General features: G+C 47.1%; 1 protein-coding gene across 7 annotated transcripts in view; it reads left to right on the top strand.

The window, feature by feature from the left end:
* HECTD1 (HECT domain E3 ubiquitin protein ligase 1) overlaps positions 1-19,799 on the top strand; it is a 1,011,111-nt gene that overhangs the window by 321,263 nt on the left and 670,049 nt on the right. For all 7 annotated transcript variants that reach the window (XM_069638480.1, XM_069638479.1, XM_069638478.1 and 4 more), the window contains 4 exons: positions 1,514-1,590; positions 1,689-1,787; positions 4,019-4,133; positions 17,837-18,011. In XM_069638480.1, the coding sequence (XP_069494581.1) occupies positions 1,514-1,590; positions 1,689-1,787; positions 4,019-4,133; positions 17,837-18,011 (466 nt within the window). The remainder of the gene's footprint in view (positions 1-1,513; positions 1,591-1,688; positions 1,788-4,018; positions 4,134-17,836; positions 18,012-19,799) is intronic.

A 19,799-nucleotide genomic window follows, 5' to 3' on the forward strand; every position in this document is an offset into this window, starting at 1 on the left:
TCAAATCCCCTCAGGTAGGCCCCACAGTTGGATTCTGCCTTTGTCTGTACAGAGTACACCTCCATGATCACCCTCAATGGTTGCGTAATACACTCCCCAATGCCTGGCCCATTTTAATGCTCTGTGTATGACCCAGCCACCTCCAATTTTCATTAAACCATATACCCAGATAATCAAATTTGGTAACCCGCTGTATTACAGAGCCATTGCTGAACATGCTGTGCATTTTTAATTTATTTGTTCTCGCTGAGGAACTTGCCATGACAGCAGATTTGCTTGGGTTTATATTTAAATCCAAGTTCATCATAAAATCGGTATAACCATTAATGTTTTTGAGCGCCTTCGGTATCTGGGCTATAATGACAGTATCGTCCGCGAACATCAAAAGCGGGACCGCTTTCTTCCCAGCCCAAGGAAAATCTACACCTGAATCTACTATAGCCTTGCAGAGTCGGTTAATGTACAAAGTGAATAGGCCTGGGGCCAGAACCACAACCCTGGCGACTCCTGTAACAGCGTCAAAATAACTGGTACATTGCCCCTGTGCGCCAAAGTGTATATATACCTTGGTGCCCTCATGAATAATTGGCAAAATAAATTTAGAAGCTCAGCTGGGCAGCCCATGGACTCAAGCCACCCGCCATAATTTGACTGTTAGCCTTGTCAAAGGCTGAGCTTAAGTCCATAAAAGCCAAATAAATCGCCTCGCCCTTAACACAGACTGACTGAGCCCCCACCAGATACAAATTGGGTGCTTGGTCATGAGTCCCCAAGCCTGGCCTAAAGCCATATTGGACGTTCGAAAGGACCAACTCCGAGGAGATCCATTCCTCAACATGCTTTAGTATTATGCGCCCAAACGTTTTGAACGAGGTGTCCAAGTGCGAGATGTGTATATAAGCCAAAGGGCTCCCTCTAGCCCCTTTTTTTGAAGATTGGATGGATAATAGCATTTTCAAAGATGACAAGTATATCCCTGATTCCAGAAAATTAGTCAACATTGGAGCCCACAAATCAACTTTGCCCTTACAGGTCTGCTGGCACCACATCTGGTCCTGATTACACGATTGTGTGCTGGCTAATGGCCAGCTCTACCTCTTTCAGTGTCAGCCATATAAGAGAGCCCCGATCCCCACCCGTACTCATTTGTGGGGCCCACATAGGATGCCAAAAAGTGGGCAGTCCATAATTTTGCTTCAGCATGTTTTTCCCTGTGTGTCACTATTCCTCTGTATGGGGGATATAAGTCTCTCCCATGTGGCTCATAGATGAGGACTAAATTGACAGGAGCAGGGTTGCAGCTGCTGCAGGAGCTGCAGTTATGGGTGGAAAAGGGGTCAGCAAGGACTTGCAAGCTGTGTGAAATTGATCAAGCTGTACATTTATGGGCAAATATAAGAAATTCCTATGACGCTCCTTGTTCAGGAACGTTTAATGAGGCTCAAAGTGGCTTTTGCCTAAAGGAGGTGCACCTCAATGCTATAACCCATTAATTGTTTCTTTTGATTCACAGCATTTGAAGTTAACTTTATGGACGATGTCGGACAGACACTTTTGAACTGGGCTTCTGCATTTGGGACACAGGAAATGGTAAATCAAATGTCTAAGCTGCTGGCAGAATTTAGGGAAACTGTGCCATTACCACTGATTATGCCAGACCCAGCACTCACTGTGTACCTTTTCTCCAGGTGGAGTTTCTTTGTGAGCGCGGTGCAGACGTCAACCGGGGCCAGAGGTCATCGTCCTTGCATTATGCTGCCTGTTTTGGCAGACCTCAGGTAGCAAAGGTAAGGTTTCCTCACGGCTGTGTGATGGTGCAAGGCAAGCTTTTAAGTTTGATTTCTTGCCCCGCTAGCCACATTAGCATAGCATTTATAAAGCAGTGGAAATGCATGGAGCACATTAGTGCTAGGAGAGCGGGCATTAAATCATATTTTTTATCTCTGAATGTAATTGTTGAATTATTTGCTTGCAGCTTGCTTTGGGCTCCTTTCTTTGCAAATCCAAAGACTCTATTGCTTTTACAGAATCCTTGAATGTTGTGCAGATAATATTACATAGTTAAGTGTGCCATAGAATTACAATTGCTTCAGTTTTGAATTTAGTTGCTTGTGGGTGTGAGGTCAAAACTGTAGATCAGGTACTAGGTCCCTGTGTTTGTCACTTTTTTCCTGAAGGCTTGCCAACTTTCTCCTTTATAAATTCTCCTCCAAGCCACCATGAGGGCCATGGATCGTAAATGTGTCCCTGAGGAGCCCTAAGCCCCTCAGTTAGGGTGCCCGAAAAGTACCTTGTGCATCTCATCATACACATGGTCATCACTTCTTGGTGGCAGCTTTTGTGAATTATGAAGGCGTTCCGATTGCTGTACTCTTTGGGTGAAGCCCTTTTGTAAATCAGTACAACAGCTATACAATGGTCGCTTTAAGAGAGTTCTGTATATGGTCATGGCTGCTGCCTGCCTTGTAGAGCAAGACTGCAGTTGCCAGAATCAGATGGGGCATGCTTTGTTAATGGTGTCTGCATGCAACCTTGAACCCACATCTGAGTGTCTGGGAAGATTTGAATATGGTGGGCCCCACTGACTGGGTGCCTGACGCGTGAATCAATGAATTCCTGTGATCGGGAGTGGAAGTTGCACTCTGCTCCCAAAGTGCCCACTTAAGTAGAGGGTCTACATCTTTACTTTAGGATTTCCTTAGTGCCTACGTTTAGAGTTCAGGAACACAAATCCACCCCAGTTGCAGGGCATTTCTCCATATACAGGACACTCCCAGGAGTAAATGTGGCTGATCAGTCCAAGCTATGTACTGGGGGAAAAAGATGGCACAGAGTACCACATAAAACTCACCTTGGGGATGTCCACACAGTAACGTTATGAAAAGTAAACTCTTTAATACCCCTTTGAATTTTTTTTTACAATACATTGAGTAAAGTAACTTTGTAGGATAGCGTCTTTGAGGGAAATGGCTTCTCCAGAAGTCACTCAAGTTTCACAAAAGTATCTTGTAGCCAGTTTTGCATGGTCTTTAGCTCAGATTGCTAGAATTGAGCAAATCTTCAATATTAACCATTTGGCTGAACCCAAACACAACGCCACGTTTGTTGTTAAAAGGAGCTGTCAAACTGTAGCCAATGTAAGCATAAGTTGTGGTTCACAGCTCACATCCACTACTTTCCTATAGGCGCAGTGTTCTTCTGTGGGACACAGTTGGTCTGCAAGACTCTGGTTATGCAGAAAAGGAGCTGTCCTTCGTAGAGACGATCAAGGCAAACTGATAGTCTGCAGAAATGACTGTCCTTACTTCAGAAGTCGGACTGGTTAATAGGCTCCCTAGAAGCTAACTGTGAGCATGCATGTGCGAAATCGAAGAATGGACACCCTGAAAAAACCCACTCACAAAATGTGAAACTGGTGGGGAAGCTAGTCTGCAATTTGACTTCATTTGGGTGCCTGTTTTGTTTTTCATTGTTTGGTCCCTGGTGGAGGATCTCTTTCTACACACATGTAGACATTTTCTCGCCACCCCACCTCCCTTGCCTCCTCCCAACCTGCCTTTTAAGGAAGTAGTTTCTTTCCCAGCTGTGAAGAGGTTGGAGAAATATGCATTTATTTCAGAGTCTGGTGATCGTTTGATTACGGCTTCATCATAGGTACACTGTGTGATTATGCATGTGACATTGAGTTTTTATTCTGGTTGTCTTAAGTTCACTTGGACAGCTGGCTGTTGTATAGAACATTCTGACCAATAATCAGCCCTATAGGCGGAAACGGCACCTGCTTGCTAAAAGTGTCATGATTTTCCATGTAGGCTAGTATGCCCCTCTGATGTATGCTGTTGCAGTATTCTTGTACTTTCACCTCCTGTGATTGTTCAGGATTTACTGGTCAAACAAGTGTACACCCAGTATTTTGAGACAAAGGATAGTGGGTCTGGCACTTTGTTGGGCTCAACTCAGTGCCGGGGGTGGCTGCAGGTGCCTCAGCGCGCTCATTCTTGGTTATCTCCCTTCCTAGACCCTGCTGAGACATGGTGCTAACCCTGACCTGAGAGACGAGGATGGCAAAACGCCTCTGGACAAGGCACGCGAGAGAGGTCACAGTGAAGTAGTGGCCATTCTACAGTCTCCAGGTGAGGATGTGCTACCCTTCTTTATCTCCACCTAGCTCACCCCTGTCCCACCTCTTCAATCACTTGTAAGGTCGGAAGTCCGTACTGCCCCTGCTGAGTCCTAATCTGAGGTTTCGCTAGGAGCGCAAACATGAAAAGATTCGCTTCTGTAAGAGCCTTTGGACGCTGAGCAAGGGCACACCGTACATCCTAGTCTTGTCTAGTTTGACGGCTATTGTGTGTGCACAGTACCTTTCTGGTTGGTAACAGGCTACCTGGTTTATAGTTTGGATTAATTGCATGTGTGTCTGTGTGTGTGTGTGTCTTGGTGCAAATATCGACTGCCGGTTTGCTATCCCTGGGCCTATTTTGCTGATGGGTAGTGTGGCAGTTGGAAGGAAGAGTCGAACACACTCTGGGCATGTTGATTTTCTTTTAATTAAATTATAGAGGGAAGGACTTTCCCTATTGCTAGAGGTGTTTACCTGCCTACTAAAGGTACTCGTCTGTCATCAGGAAGACCAAAGTAAATATCCTCCGTCCTTAACTTAACTCTACCTGGCCCTGCTGCTAATACAAACAACTAAAGTCTCAGCTTCTTGGCTGTCGCTTCCACTCTGGTTGTTTTATCTTGGCTCTTTATATTGTCAATAAACACAATGTCTCTGTTTTAGAAATATGTTGCTTATGCTAATCTTCTCTGATACTCTCGAAGTTTCCTTCATGAGCGCTAAAAGCTCATTGGTCTGTTATTCTCTTTAGTTTTATGTTTAGAACGATTCTCCTGAAGATACGGTCTCAGTCTTTACTTTGCTTTCAGGTTTCTCAAGTTCTTGAGATCCAAGGGTTCTCATGTTTTGTAAGATTTTATCTGTGCTAGGAATCCGCCTCTTGGGTTTTCTCTAATGGTTTCTTTCTCTCGTTATTTAATTCACTGGCAGTTGCAAATCATAATTCTCATTACACTTGTATATGGAGTGTCTTCCTCACTTTAAAACATTGAGCTCCTGTGGTAGTTCCCCCTCTTCTCAGGGTATTCGTTTCCTCTGTTTCCCACTCAGCCTAGTTTGTCAAGGGCTTTATTTGTTCCTCACATATCGACTTATTCGGGTTCACTGTTCGAATGACGGCCTAGGTCCTTTCACACGTTCCTCTCTTTACGTCTCTGCACTCGCTTGGGTAACCTGCTTCGTGGTCTCACTTCTCGGTCTCCGGTTTCTCTAAAGTTCAGTTTCTCGCGTCTGTCGGCTGCTGTGGTTGAGGTACGTCGGTGGATGGTAGTTGTCAGCGCTCCCCGCTGCAATGGTCTCAGCGTTGTTAGATGGGCGTCTCATCCACGACAGGACAGCTGTGGTCACACCACCACGTCGGACAGGTGTTCTCTCCCCGTTCCCACAACAGTTTCCCTGTTGTCTGCTTCACCGGGCCTCTGATGTTTTGGCCTTCGCTTTAACTGTCGCAGTTTCCGCTGCTTCATTCCGGTCTGCCTCTCCAAGGCGTGATTATGTCAGGGGTCTTACCTGGCTCACTGTACTCTCCCTTCTTGTGATCCACTCGTCCCCGTTATATGCAGATCTCATTAAAGGGATCTTCTTTATGGACGGCAGACCAATATATGCAGATACGGTGGGTAGTCTAGAGCGATCCTCAAGGGAATTAGTCCTTGTCCCCTAAGGGCGATGCCTCGCCCAGTGAGGTCCCACTTTCCCAGACCCCTATGGTGGGTCTTACAGACCGGGCTCACCTCCCTAGCCTCAAAGGGTGTGCCCCCATAGCCCTTCCCCCCCCCCCGGGGGCAATGGGTGAATACCTTTGATTCGTCACAGTGGTCAGTCCTGCTAAGACAAAATTGTGGACACGTGTGAGAGACGTGCATGAGAATTTCCTAAGCACCCACACAGTGGATCTAATGCCTGGTCACTGGGGCTTTGACTGGAGCGCACATCTAGCCCAAAACCTGGCAACAAGCATGCCACATTTTAAAGGGGCAGCTCCTAACTGTTTGTGTGCCTGCACCCTTGCCATTGGGTTCTGAGAGAGTGCTGCATTGCGCTGTAGATCTCCTGGAATGTGTTCCTGAAGACTGAAGTGGAAGATTACCCTGTTGATCGTGCGAAACCTCTGCTTGTGTGCAGTCCTGCTGTCATGGATGAAGACGGGAACTCCTGAAGGGTGACAAACCAGAATGGCTGCCTCGTGCTGCAAAGCAAAAAACACAACTGTTAACAAAGGACAGTACCCTGGAGAAGACCCTCCTTACCCAAGCTATGCTGTTACCCTTAGTTGCTAATGCTGTATTCTGCCTGAAGATGGAAGTGCTCAAATGCCCATCAGCCAGGTAACACGTGTCCAATAGAGGGAAAAGAAGAAACTTTGAGGGGCTTGACCTGGGAGACATGAGGGCGGTAGCTAAGGAAAGGGAGCAAGGTAAGTAAAACAAAATCTAGAGCTGTGAGGGTTCTTTGCTGCAGTTCAGAAACGAACCAGGGGAAACGTCACTTGATGTACAAAATCCATAGGAAAACAATAAAACTGCAATGTAATCTGTGGCTAAAGACGCTGAAGCAGTGCTGGGAAAATCTGAAAAGTCCATTCAGCTTGCTGGGTCGAAAAAAACAGGAGACTAACAGGTAGAGGGAGCCAAAACATCAAACCAAATCCGGATCCAAGAGAGCACAAGTCCAGGAGGCAAGCCATGAATCAAAAAACCAGTAGAGTCAATCTGCAAAAGCGCTGCTTGGTACAAGGAACAAGTTACGTTGAGTAGCAACGCTAGTCCAACAGACATGGGAATTTACATCTGTGTTGGGCTCGAGCCGGCCTTTCTTTCCACAATTTTGTAATCACTGAAGACCCAGTACTACCTTTTCATGTAGCCTTAGAAAACAGGGTGGCAAAGAATTGGGAAACTCCGGATTCTATTCCTCAGGTAAATAAGTCCCTCGCATCAAAATACCGCCCAGCCAGTAGCGACCCCGGCTATCTGTCAAAACATCCAACTCCCGAGAGTCTGGTCATACAGGCAGCCACAGCTTCCAACAAACTTGCGTGTACCCGTCTATCCCTCCAGACAGGGACGATAAGCGTGTAGTTGGTTGGGCACGGAAGGTATTTTCAGCCGGGATCATGGCATTCAAATCTGCCAAATCCACATGTGCCTTGGCAACATTTTCGTATTCTCTGTGGGAGTGCATCGCAATGGCGGCGGAGCACATACCAGAAGGGGAAGAAAGGGAAGGTTTCCTAGCCATTGTTCGAGATGGAAAGGAGGCCATGCAGGAATCCCTTCAATCTGGATTGGACACTGCGGCTAGTGTAAGCAGGTCCATGGACACTAGCACGGTAATGCGCAGGTTTGCGTGGTTACAGAAGTCTGGTTTTGCACATGACGTACAGAACCGCCTTCTGAACATGCCTTTTGACGGGTCTCACCTTTTTGGCAACAAGGCTGACGAGAGCCTTGAGAGGTTGCAGACCTCAAAAGCAGCGGCCAAATCTTTAGGAGCTGCTATTAGGCAACCTCAGCCTTTTCGTGCACAAGGGCAATCATGGAGGGGACGATCCTATCATTATTACACCTCATATGGAAAGACGAGAGGAATGGCCAGTCAAAGGGGCAAAGAAAGGCAACTCGTGGTGGACGAGGAAAACGTGCTAAGCCAGCTCCAGCTGCAGCCTCTTTGCCATCAGCGGCTGCAACATCTGCCACAAAACCACTTTGAGGACTTACACCACAAAACACCTGTAGGAGGCAGGCTGTCGCAACATCTGCAAGAATGGCGAGCCATTACTTCAGATGTTTGGGCTCTAGAAATAATAGCCCAAGGCTACTGCCTTCCTTTTCTAAAGCAACCTCAAAGCAATCCACCAGGGAGACACCCGTTGAAAGTTTCAAACCTGCTCCTACAGCAGGAAGTTCTAACCCTGGTGGGGAAAGGTGCTATAGAACCAGTACCTGCAGCGGAAAGGAACAAGAGATGGTACTCCCCGTATCTTTTGATCCCCAAAAAGGACAGAGGACTGAGACCCATCTTGGACTTAAGAAACTTGAACAAGTTCCTCAGGAAAGACAATTTGAAGATGGTTACCCTTTCTCAGATCCTTCAGGCCCTTCAACTCCAGGACTGGTTGGTGTCATTGGACCTCCAGGATGCTTATTTTCATGTGCCGATTCATCTCAAACACAGATAATACCGGAGGTTCGTAGTTGGCGACTCACACTCAGTTTCGAGTCCTACCATTCGGGTTGACCTCCGCCCCGACGGTCTTCACCAAGTTAATGGTAGTGGTGACAGCGCACCTCAGGAGAGGGGGGATTCATGTCTACCCTTACCTGGACGATTGGTTGATCAGAGCGCGCTCTGCCGAGTAAGCACTGGATCTGAAAGTCACTTGCCACTTCCTCCACAAACTGGGCTTCTCCCTCAATTTCAAGAAGTCTCAAATGACACCTTCCCAACAGCTTCAGTACATAGGAGCTGTACTAGAATCATCCTTGGGAAAGAGCTCGCCTCCCAAGACGAGGGCTTAAGACATTCTTCAGATGGTTTCCAAATTCCAAAATGCCCAGAATCTCCAGGCTTACGACTTTTTAAGGTTGCTCGGCCTCATAGCATCCTGCATCTTTCTGGTGCCAGAGGCATGCTTGAGGATGAGATCCCTACAATGGGCCCTAAAGACTCAGTGGTCCCAGTTCTCGGGTCAAATGACGGATCTTCTTCAGATTCCGAACAAGGTCAGACAAGACCTTCTATGGTGGACCTGTACAGAGAACATCCTAAAAGGAGAACCTTTTTGGCAACCATGGCCGGAGATCACTGTAGTGACGGACACCTCACTCCTTGGGTGGGGAGCTCATGCCAACGATTTGACAATCAACGGTCGTTGGTCTCCATGGGAGTCCAAACTACATATCAACCTTTTAGAGCTGCGGGCAATCAGACTAGCGCTGAAGGCCTTCCTGCCATCTGTCAGGGTAAAGAATGTCCTGATAATGACGGACAACACAGTGGCCAGGCATTACCTAAACAAAAGAGGTGGTGTGGGGTCACTACCCCTGTGCAGAGAGGCAATGCAGCTCTGGTATTGGGCGATTCAGGAGGGAATCTCTTTAACGGCAATTCATCTACCCGGGGAAGAGAACATGACGGCAGATGCTCTGAGCAGGCAGAGCACGGTGTCCCACAAATGGGAACTGGCTCAGGAAGTCATTCAAGAGATCTACGCCCTTTGGGGAACCCCTCAGGTAGACCTATTCGCAACCAGTACCAACCGAAAATGCGAAAGGTATTGCTCAAGGGAATTTCCCCCGAGAGGAGCCCTGGGGGACGCGTTCGTGGTGGATTGGAATTTCTGACTATTGTACGCGTTCCCTCCGATTCCCGTCATTCTTCAGGTCATCAGGAGGCTGAGACGCTTCGGGAACCGCATGATCTTAATTGCCCCGGATTGGGCCAGGAGAACGTGGTATCCGGACCTTCTAGATATGTCCATCTGTCCTCTAGTACGTCTTCCTCGGAGAGAACCTTCTCTCTTAAATGGAATGTCAGGTTGTCCACCCAGAGGTCAGAACGCTCAACCTTCATGGTTGGTATCTGAAAGGCTGAGATACATGGATTGGAACCTTCCAGATGATGTTATGGAGGTGTTGCTTTCGACAAGAAGGCCAGCAACAAAGTCTCTATACCGTTGCCGTTGGAAAAAGTTTTGCAACTGGTTCAGGGAAAAGAATGTCGATCCTTTTCTTTGTTCTATTCCGGAAGTACTATCTTTCCTTCTGACCCTAGCACATAGAGGTCTGAATATCGGAACAATAAAAGGTTAACTTGCAGCGCTTTCCAATTTCAAGCGCTCATCAGAAGAATGCTCCTACTTCAAAATTCCTTTGATAACACAATTCTTAAAAGGTCTCACTAATGTGTTTCATCCTCACCCATTTCAAGTACTGATTTGGGATCTAAATTTAGTCCTAAAATTCTTAATGTGTGCCCCTTTTGAGCCTTTGCACACGGGTCCATTAAGATTACTAACGTTGAAAATGGCCTTTTTAGTTACTCTAACATCGGCAAAAAGAGTGAGCGAATTGCAGGCACTGTCCTCTGGGCCAGCCTATACTGTGTTCCATAAGGATAGGGTTGTATTGAGGGTTAAACCATCATTTTTACCAAAAGTAATATCTGATTTTCATTTAAGTCAGAAAATTGGTTTACCCTCATTCTATCCTCCACCTTATCCTTCTAAGGAGGAAGAAAGATTACACAGACTGGATACATCTCTAGACTTTCTAGGCTTAGAATGGACAACCAGTTGATAGGCTACACAGGAAGGAAACTGGGTCAATCGGTAACAAAACAGACAATTTCACGCTGGATTGTACTTTGCATTTCAGAATGCTACAGACTAGCACAAAAAGACCCACCAGAAGGGTTGAGGGCTCATTCCACCAGAGGCATCGCCTCTTCCACGGCCCTTCAAAGAGGTGTCCCAAAAAGGTCCATTTGCGAAGCAGCAACTTGGTCTTCACTTCACACCTTCTCAAAATGCTATAGCCTGGATGCTTCCCAGTCTAGGGAGCTGACTTTTGGAAAAGCAGTGCTGTATTCCGCCATCTAAAGGCATTGATAAAAAAAAAAAAAAAACATATAAAAAAATCTGACCCCTCCTCCAGAGAAAGTAACAAAATACTGTTTTGGGATTCTATCTAAGATGAGGAATACATTGGAGGACACAGTCCACTCGAAGAACAAGTTACTTATCTACTGGTAACGTTCTTTCGATTGGATGTTCCTCCAACGTATTCCTCATCGCCCTCCCAACCTACCCCTCTGTAGATTTTTTCGGGTTATTGCCATCTCAAATCTCGCGAGGCTGATACCCGTCTGCCGGCACAATCTACACAGTACAAGATCACAAGCAAAAAAAAGGGTGACAAACAGAACTGAGGCCAACGGGTGCCACGCGTGCTACCTATACACCCGATGACGTTCTCCTCGACGGAGGCCTTCGAAGGACCATCGACTCGACGACATCGACGCACGGCGCCCTCTGCCGAAAAAAATTCCGAAGAGCAGCAAAGCTGGATGGAATACATCTAAGATAAGGAATACGTTGGAGGAACATCCAATCGAAAGAACGTTACCAGTTGGTAAGTAACTTGTTCTTCGGAGGCTTGTAGAATCTGCTTAGATCACATGCTGTGCATAGGCTGACATCTAGTGGAAGCTGCAGAGTATTAGTTTGTTTTTCGAAACACGCCAAGGGGCATCGAACTAGGGTGTGCCAGTAATACTATCCCTAGTGTGACGTCCACTGTACCCATGATCCCTCTCGTGTGTAGACCTCAGATTGTTTTTTTCCGCCATACTAGGCCGACGCATGTTGCGGAGTTCGTTTGGCATTTTTATACTGAAATTATTGTTAAAACTTCCCCGTTCTTTCCACCCTACGCCGAAGATCGAGGAAACAAGCCATCGAAACTCCACGACGGACCTTGGGCCTTGGAAGGCCTCTGCCCGGTCCTGGGAAGGCCTCTGGCCTCGGCCCTGTACAAGTAGGAGAGTGCAGGGTGGGCCTACAAGCTCCCACATTTATTTCCTACATATACACACCCGCTGCCAAATGGATACATATGGAGAGTACTCCATTCAAATTCTGCCCCAAGTGTAACGGGAGGTTCCCCTGGGTAGATGAGCACAATACGTGCCATTTGTGTCTCCCATGAGACCATCCCGAGGCAACCTGTCGAGCTTGCAAGCTCTTCAAGCAGAAAACATTTAAGGACCGCTCCACTAAACGCTGCGCCCATTATGCATATGCCAGGCAACGAGAGGCCTTGGACGCCGAAGGGTCTTTTAGCGATGGAAGCAACCCCGCCGTTTCGGATGGAGAGGGCAGAGGGGTGACTTCAGACGCCCACGCCCAAGCCCCCGACCCCGGAGGACTGGCCAGCAGCTCAGTTATGCGGACAACACCCGGCGGCATAAGCGCAATACACACCACTTCCACTAAGCACATCAGCTCTGGCCATGATTCGACATGCATGTCAAGCTATCGGCAACGGAAGACACCGAGAGAGCGGTCCAACGATTCTGTGTCCACTGGCCGTTCTAGTTCAAGATCGCCTCATGACAAAGACCAACTGTCCTCAGTTGGAAAAGGTGTCACACTCCCAATACTCCCGGAGGCCCAATCATCGGAAGACTAATCCAACCTCTATCCCCTCTCTACTCCCGAGAGGATGAAGCCTATAATCTTGACTCCCCAATTCCTAAAGAACCCCCGGTGCACAACTCACCGGTAGATAATGAACCACTCCCCAACGAGCTACTGGCCAAGGCAGCAGCTCATTTTCAAATTGACACACAAGGTGTCCAAGCGGACAGGGATTTTGCGGAAGAGATCCTGGGTGACAAAAAAGCCATTGTTCAGGCTATCCCTATATTAAAGTCTGTGCAGCTTAGAATTGGCCCCTCGCTGGTAACTCCTAATCTTACTCGTGCGGTTAATCCTTGAGTTGAAATATTATTCTGTGCCGCACCTTCTGATCCCCTATACGTTAGGGGCCAAATAAAGCCCGACTCCCTGGTAGTAACCACCAGAAAAAGGGCAGGTACACCTCTCGCTTCTTCAGAAGCACCTCCCGATGGAGAGCTAGAGACTATATACTCTGGGCAGGAAACTTGCCACCACTTCTGCCCATCGGGCACGAATCGCAAACAGCACAACTCTTTTGGCAAGCTATAATTGCCACCAGTGGTACAAGTAGCTGCTTTAGTATCCTCCGCACCTGAACCACTGAAGAGCCAGTTGGCTCAGCTGGCAGCAGATGGAAGGTCGGTATCGGAATGCATCCTGAAAACGAACTTTGATTCAGCAGATAATGCTGGAAGACTAATCGCCGAAGGCACTGTGATAAAACGTCACGCATGGTTAAGACAGTCGGGGTTCAAACCCGAGACCCAAGCCACCCTTATAGACATGCCGATGGAACCGGACGTACTATTCTGCAAGGCAGTGACGGAAGCCCTAAAAGACAGCTAAGGACGAGTATGAGACACTAAAATCTTTCGGACAACTTACTAATAAACCCTCAGAACAAAGGGGGAACTCTAATTTACGTCGCTTTCGGGGCCAAAGCTCCCAGAGGAGTTCAAACTACTATCAAAATCAAGGAGCCTCATGGGGCAACAATCAGTTCCAAGCATCACAAGCCTTCTCCAGGGGTAGAGGCAGCTCCGCCAGAGGTGGTACGCCACCCAGTAAACAGTGACGTTCTGCTTTGGGTCCCCTCCCACGCATCCCCAGTAGGGGGCACATTTCCACCTTCACCCACGCATGGGGGAGGGGATCACTTTGGACAGATAGGTGCTGTCAACAGTGTCCGCAGGATATACTGTATAGAACTACTAGAGCGCCCCCACGACCATCCCCCAAGACAGAAGGTACACTCGTTGGAGCACCAGAAAATCCTTCTCGAAGAGATTGCCGTTCTACTTGCAAAGGACGCCATAGAACTCATCCCAGGCAACCAGGTAAACGGGGGTATTTATTCAACCTACTTCCTTGTGCCAAAAAAAATCTAGCAATGCGCCCAGTATTAGATGTGAGCCCTGCAAACAAGTATGTCAAGCCACAAAGATTCCGCATGACCACACTCCAAGAGGTAGTCCCCCCTGCTAAAAAAAGGGGATTACATGGCAACATTGGATATGAAAGATGCCTATTTCAATATTTCAATGTTCCCACCGCATAGAAGATTCTTAAGTTTCAAAATAGACAACCAGCACTGCCAGTTCAAGGTGCTGCCCTTCAGTATAGCCTCGGCTCCAAGGGTATTCACCAAGGTACTGGCGGTGATGGCAGCACACCTATTCAGGGAGGCAATCCAGTGTACCCTTACCTGGACGACTGGCTCATCACAGGGGAAACCCCCTTAATTTGCAGACTAAACATTCAAAGAACAATCGACCTACTCTTCCAATTGGGCTTCTCAATCAACTAGAAAAAAATCAAGCCTGGTGCCAAGCACCTCAATACAGTTCCTAGGAGCTGTCCTAAACACCCAAGAGGGGTTGGACTTTACATCAGAGGTAAGAATTTGGAACCTGTTGCTGCAAATTCCTCAATATCAGGCCGGTCGCCAAATAAGGGTGCGCAAAGCGATGCGTTTGCTAGGCATGATGGCATCTTGCATTTACCTGGTTCCCCACGTGTGCATGTGACCCATGCAGGAATGGTTGGCGAAACAGTGGTATCAAGCAAGTGGTCAGTGGGACGATCTAGTGGTTGTTTCGCCAACACTAGTACAGAGTCTTTGCTGGGGGACAAGAGAAAATCTTATGAAGGGGGAAACCCTTCTACGATCTAGAAATACAGGCCGTTGTCAAAACAGATGCCTCCCTAGCAGGGTGGGGAGCCCACTACTTGCACCGTACAGCTCAGGGTCTCCGGTTTCACACAGTGGCTCAGAACCACATCAATCTGCTAGAACTTCTGGCAGTCTTCAGAGTGCTTCGGTCATTCAAACCCCTCCTATCCAACCTGTCGGTGCAAATCCTAACAGACAGCACGACAGCAATGTTTTCCTTAAACAAACAAGGGCCACTCGTTCACTAAATCTGTCCAAGCTTGCCCAGGGATTTTGGAGATGGGCACTCAAACTGAAGATTTACCTTTCATCCCAACATGTTCCAGCGGAGCTCAACTCGCTAGCAGATGCACTGAGCAGGGATCCCCTTCCAGAAGAACACGAGTGGACACTACACAAAAGTCATAGGAGACCTATTTTCTCAGTGGGGTTCCCCCACTATAGACCTATTCGCCACAAGCGAAAACAGGCAATGCCCAGACTTCGCATTCAGGATCCCCCAGCCAGGCTCCAAGGGGAACGCCCTATGGATGAACTGGTCAGGTATGTTTGCCTACGCTTTTCCACCAACCCCTATGATGAGGAACGTGGTCAACAAGATCCACAGGGAACCGATGACGCTCATCCTAGTTGCTCCTATGTGGGCGAGACAACCATGTTACCCACACCTACGCAAATTGGCGGTGTGCGACCCCATCAAACTCCTGTGCTGGTACAACCTACTCTCCCAGCACAAGGGCTTAACAGTGCACCCTCAGCCCAACTCAATGAACTTGGCAGCACTGCTCCTGAAGTCATAGAGTTTGGACGTCTCAATTTACCTGAGAGATTTATGGATATCTTAAAAGAAACAAGAAAACCTAACACAAGGCACTGTTACTATGACAAATGGAAACAATTCGTTATTTGGTGCCAGAATAAGCAAATCAACCCAGTTGATGATACTCCTTCTAATGTCATCACCCATATGCTCCACCTATTGGATGCAGGGTTAGTGTTTAACTCACTTAAAGTGCACCTGGCAGCTTTATCAGCCTACACCACTTCCTATAACAAGGTGTCATGGTGGAAAGTGCCAGTTGTCAAAGCATTTGTGTAAGGGGTAAAGAGACTCCACCCTCCAATTTCTAACCCACCACCAGGTTGGGACCTTAATTGGTACTTGCTAAGCTCATGGAACCCCCCTTTGAGCCCATGCACAAATCTAGTCTCAAACACTTGATTTATAAAACTGCCTTCTTAGTAGCCATCACATCCATGAGAAGGGTCAGTGAAATTCAAGCTGTCGGTGCAGGATCCTTTCTTTACTGTTCATAAGGATAAACCGATTTTACGCACTCACCCTAGGTTCTCACCTAAGTTCATTTCCAAATTCCATGTTAACCAGTCCATTGAGCTACTGGCCTTCTTCCAGGAACCCAAAAGCTCTGCTGAGGTGAAACTCCACACACTAGATGTGAGGAGGGCGGTCCTCTACTATGTAGACAAGACCGGGCCGCTAAGAAAGGCAGATCAACTGTTTGTCTCCATCGTCTCTAAGAATGCCATCTCTAAGTGGATAGTCAGATGTATCCAACTGTGCTATTCCCTTTCAAATAAAACACTGCCTTTTACGCCGAGGGCCCACTCTACAAGAGGTACTGGAGCCACTCTGGCTTTCATTGTAAATGTACCCCTTGACACAATTTGCAAAGCAGCTACATGGAGCTCTATTCGCACCTTTACTCCGCACTACTGCATTGACACTCATTCCAAGACAGATAGTCAAGTGGGACAAGCGGTTATAAGACATTTGCTCGCTCATGACCCTTCTCACATCCCACTTCCTTCTTCTAACACGGCTCGCTAATCTATGCACAGCATGTGATCTAAGCAGATTCCACAAGCTTCAGAAGGGATACATTACTCACCGTAATCGTATTTCTGATGCTTTTATCTGCTTAGATTCGCACGCGCCCACCCTTCCTCCGCTCTGAGAGAAGGCGCATGGATGCTTGTAGTTTTCTGTCTTATCTGCTTGGATACTCTGTACTCAAGCTACGCCTCATGCTACCTCATGTCAGAAAAAATACAATCTGAGGGTCCTACACGCGTGAGGGATCATGGGTACAGTGGACGTCACACTAGGGATAGTATTACTGGCACGCCCTAGTTCGACGCCCCTTTTCGAGTTTTGAAAAACAAACTGTAATACTCCACAGCTTCCACTAGATGTCGGCCTATGCACAGCATGTGACTCTAAGCAGATACAAGCATCAGAAATACGATTACGGTGAGTTATGTATCACATATATATATGATAGGATAACATTCGATTTGTCCTCCAGTAATTTCAGTTGTTTGTATTTGTTTATTTGAGTGAAAATTAACCTTTTCACTCCTTCTGTGTCATGCAATATGTGTGTGATATGCACCAATTCGGTTTATTTGTTGTACGTGGTGGTGGACCATTGGTTCAAACCCATGCACCAGTGTGTTGGTTACCTGATCTATGTGTGTAGGGCTCCCTTTTCTTACCCTTCCTTTGCAGCTGCAAGGTTTATGATGGGTGACTAGGGTTTAGTCCTGACACCAGCCTTTGGAGTGGGAAGGTTCTGCATAAGGTCTTTTACTGCTTTCATATCTACCTCTGGTATTTTTTTAATAGTATTTTTATTTAACTTCAGGTGATTGTGTAACCCTGTCATAGTTTGTATTTTTCAGACCATCTGTGCAGTGCCTGCACACGTGTGCTCTGTTGTGTCCAACTGTACCTATCCAGCAGTTCTCCTCTCCTCTGATTACTTTACTCTGCTTCCCAGTGGGAAGAGTGGACTTTCTTTGGTGGGCACCTTCTATTCACTTTAGGTAACTGTTGCTACACCCCTCACCAGGGAGCTGTGACAAACACTTCCTAAAAGCAACCCATTGTAATAGATATAGTCTGCTGTTTGTGCTGCCTGTCTAATATCTAAAATCTATTGTTTGACAATACAATATGAACCAACCAGTACAAGTGATGCAAAGCATCCACATTGAACCAAATTGATAGATGTTGAGTCGTATCTGGAAACCTGTGGCTATGCACCAATGTAATGGGTCATACAGAACAATAGCCCTTTGTGTAATGTGTCACATCGTCACATGTATAGTCTACTTCAGGGCTCCTTTGAGGCACCCTGGTCTTGAGAGTCTTGGAACTCGGGCATACATGCATGGAATGATATCACCAGCAAAGTCCTGATTGGGGTCTGACTGAAAAAAAATGTCTGTGATCCTTGGATCAGTGTCCTGGAGGAAGGAGCAACAATGATGGGGGACTCGCTTCAAGTCCCAGTTCTGGACTTTCATGCTAACATCACCTCTCCATTATTTTCAGGGGACTGGATGTGTCCAGTGAACAAAGGGGACGAGAAGAAGAAGAAAGATGTGAACCGAGAGGATGAAGAGTGTAATGAGCCACGGGGAGACCCTGACATGGCGCCAATCTACCTCAAGCGACTGCTGCCCGTGTTTGCACAAACCTTCCAGCAGACCATGTTGCCCTCTGTGAGGTACATCATCACCTACTCTTAGCTTAAGTTGGCAGCGGTTGCATCACTCCATTACCGTTCTGCTAGGCCTAACAGTATGAGGTGTTGTGTATGTATGGCTGCTCTCTTCTCGTAGGGATTATGATGAAATGGGCCTTAGTGGCATGAAGAGTGGTCAATGGCTTCATTTTCCGACATGCCCCACTAACTGTCATGTGTTATGGTGCTCAGGGCCCTTGGAGAAAGTGGTCTAGCAGGACGAGTCACTGCTGTGCACATAGCTTAGTCTAGCTGATTGCCGAATTGTGCACCTCTGTCCCATATAGGTCAGGCTCTAATTCATGTAATTCCCTTCAGCCCCTAGTCTCTGCCCTAACCCCTCACTGCGTTCACCCAAGGTGTTCATGAATAACAAGTCTGTCCATAGTTTACCATACTGGTGGCCTAGCTGTTGTATTTCTTGGGACTGCTCCTTGCTGTTTATACATTTGGGCAAGGGCATGAGACGAGGTAGCAGTGGAAGCTCTAGAGATGAGGCCAGGCCATAGATGATGGGCCTTGAGGGAATTGTGGGACTGTGCCGTCTGTCGCATGTCACCTCGCTGTTTCTTAAATGTCCATATACTCTGCTTCTCCTTTTCAGTCGAGTTCTGCTGATCCAAGACCACTTGTTACAGTGAAAAGTCACTTTTTTTTTCTTTGTTCCCTATTTCGGTTTTACTGCTTATAGTTATTGCCGGGATATATTTGTGCTCGTTACTTGACACTTTACAGTGCTAAATTGTGCGTGTTAGGGAGATTTGTCATTTTTATGCTTCATCCTCTCTCCTATTGAGACCCCCAAGCACTTTTTGCTGAACTTCTGGACCTTTATCTGAAATCCTAAATGAGTGGAGCCTTTTTCCAATCCTTCATTCTTATGTGCTCTCTTTTGGAACTCTAGTCTTTGTATTTTACCTGTCTTATGGAGTCTATTTTCCTACATAACACTTAAAGGAATCTGTGTTTTACTATTGCTGCACATAGCTCCTTATGGGCAGTGTTGCTGGGGACCCTTAAGGTCCTCCTTTGAGATTCTTTTCTTTATATTAGAGTAACTACATTTCTTAAGGCTAGAGAGATGTGTAGTATCACTCCAAAATCTTTATATTCTGAGAGATTGGAACACACCACCTTATGTCGAGTGCCAAAGGGATTCCTAGTATCCTCCTTCTCTCTGCACTGACTTTTTAGTCACATAGACAATCTCCTAGTTATGTCTGGTGGCAGTGGACGTGTTCTACCAACTATTGTGTAACATTTCTACTGCAGGCTATGTCTGTAGCCCTGGTAGTGTTCAATAGGGACACCCAAGTACCAGCTTTGGGGCCTCCCTTCTTTTTGTTGCCATTACTAGCATGGTTGTTCTTTGCCAGCCCTTCTACCATTCTGGGAGGGGGAGCCCCGTGTGTGTGTTTTGCCTTTGACAGGAACCCTTGGGTGTCCCCGCCTAGCCTCCAGAGTGTCTGGGCAGGCAGAAAGTTGGGGAGGATTTTTCCACCCCCCTGTCCTTTGTCTGCCAGAATGCCTGAATAGGACCAGCTCCCACTGGGGGTCTGGCTGTCCTGATTGGACAGCCAAACACCCCTTTCTGTAAACTGCTGAGGAAGATTGCAGAGGAGAGTGCTTGAACTGTATAAAAGGTGAGGCTCTTGGAGTGAAAAGCAAGTCAACGACTGTAAGCTGAAGTAACTGAAGACGACCCAGGGATGCCTGCAGACTCTTTGCAACACTGTGATGTCCTGACCCTGTTTTTTGTGTGAAAGAGAA

This window comes from Ambystoma mexicanum, chromosome 14, assembly GCF_040938575.1.
Source record: "Ambystoma mexicanum isolate Mex_15411 chromosome 14, UKY_AmexF1_1, whole genome shotgun sequence".
Classification (NCBI taxonomy): Eukaryota; Metazoa; Chordata; class Amphibia; order Caudata; family Ambystomatidae; genus Ambystoma; species Ambystoma mexicanum.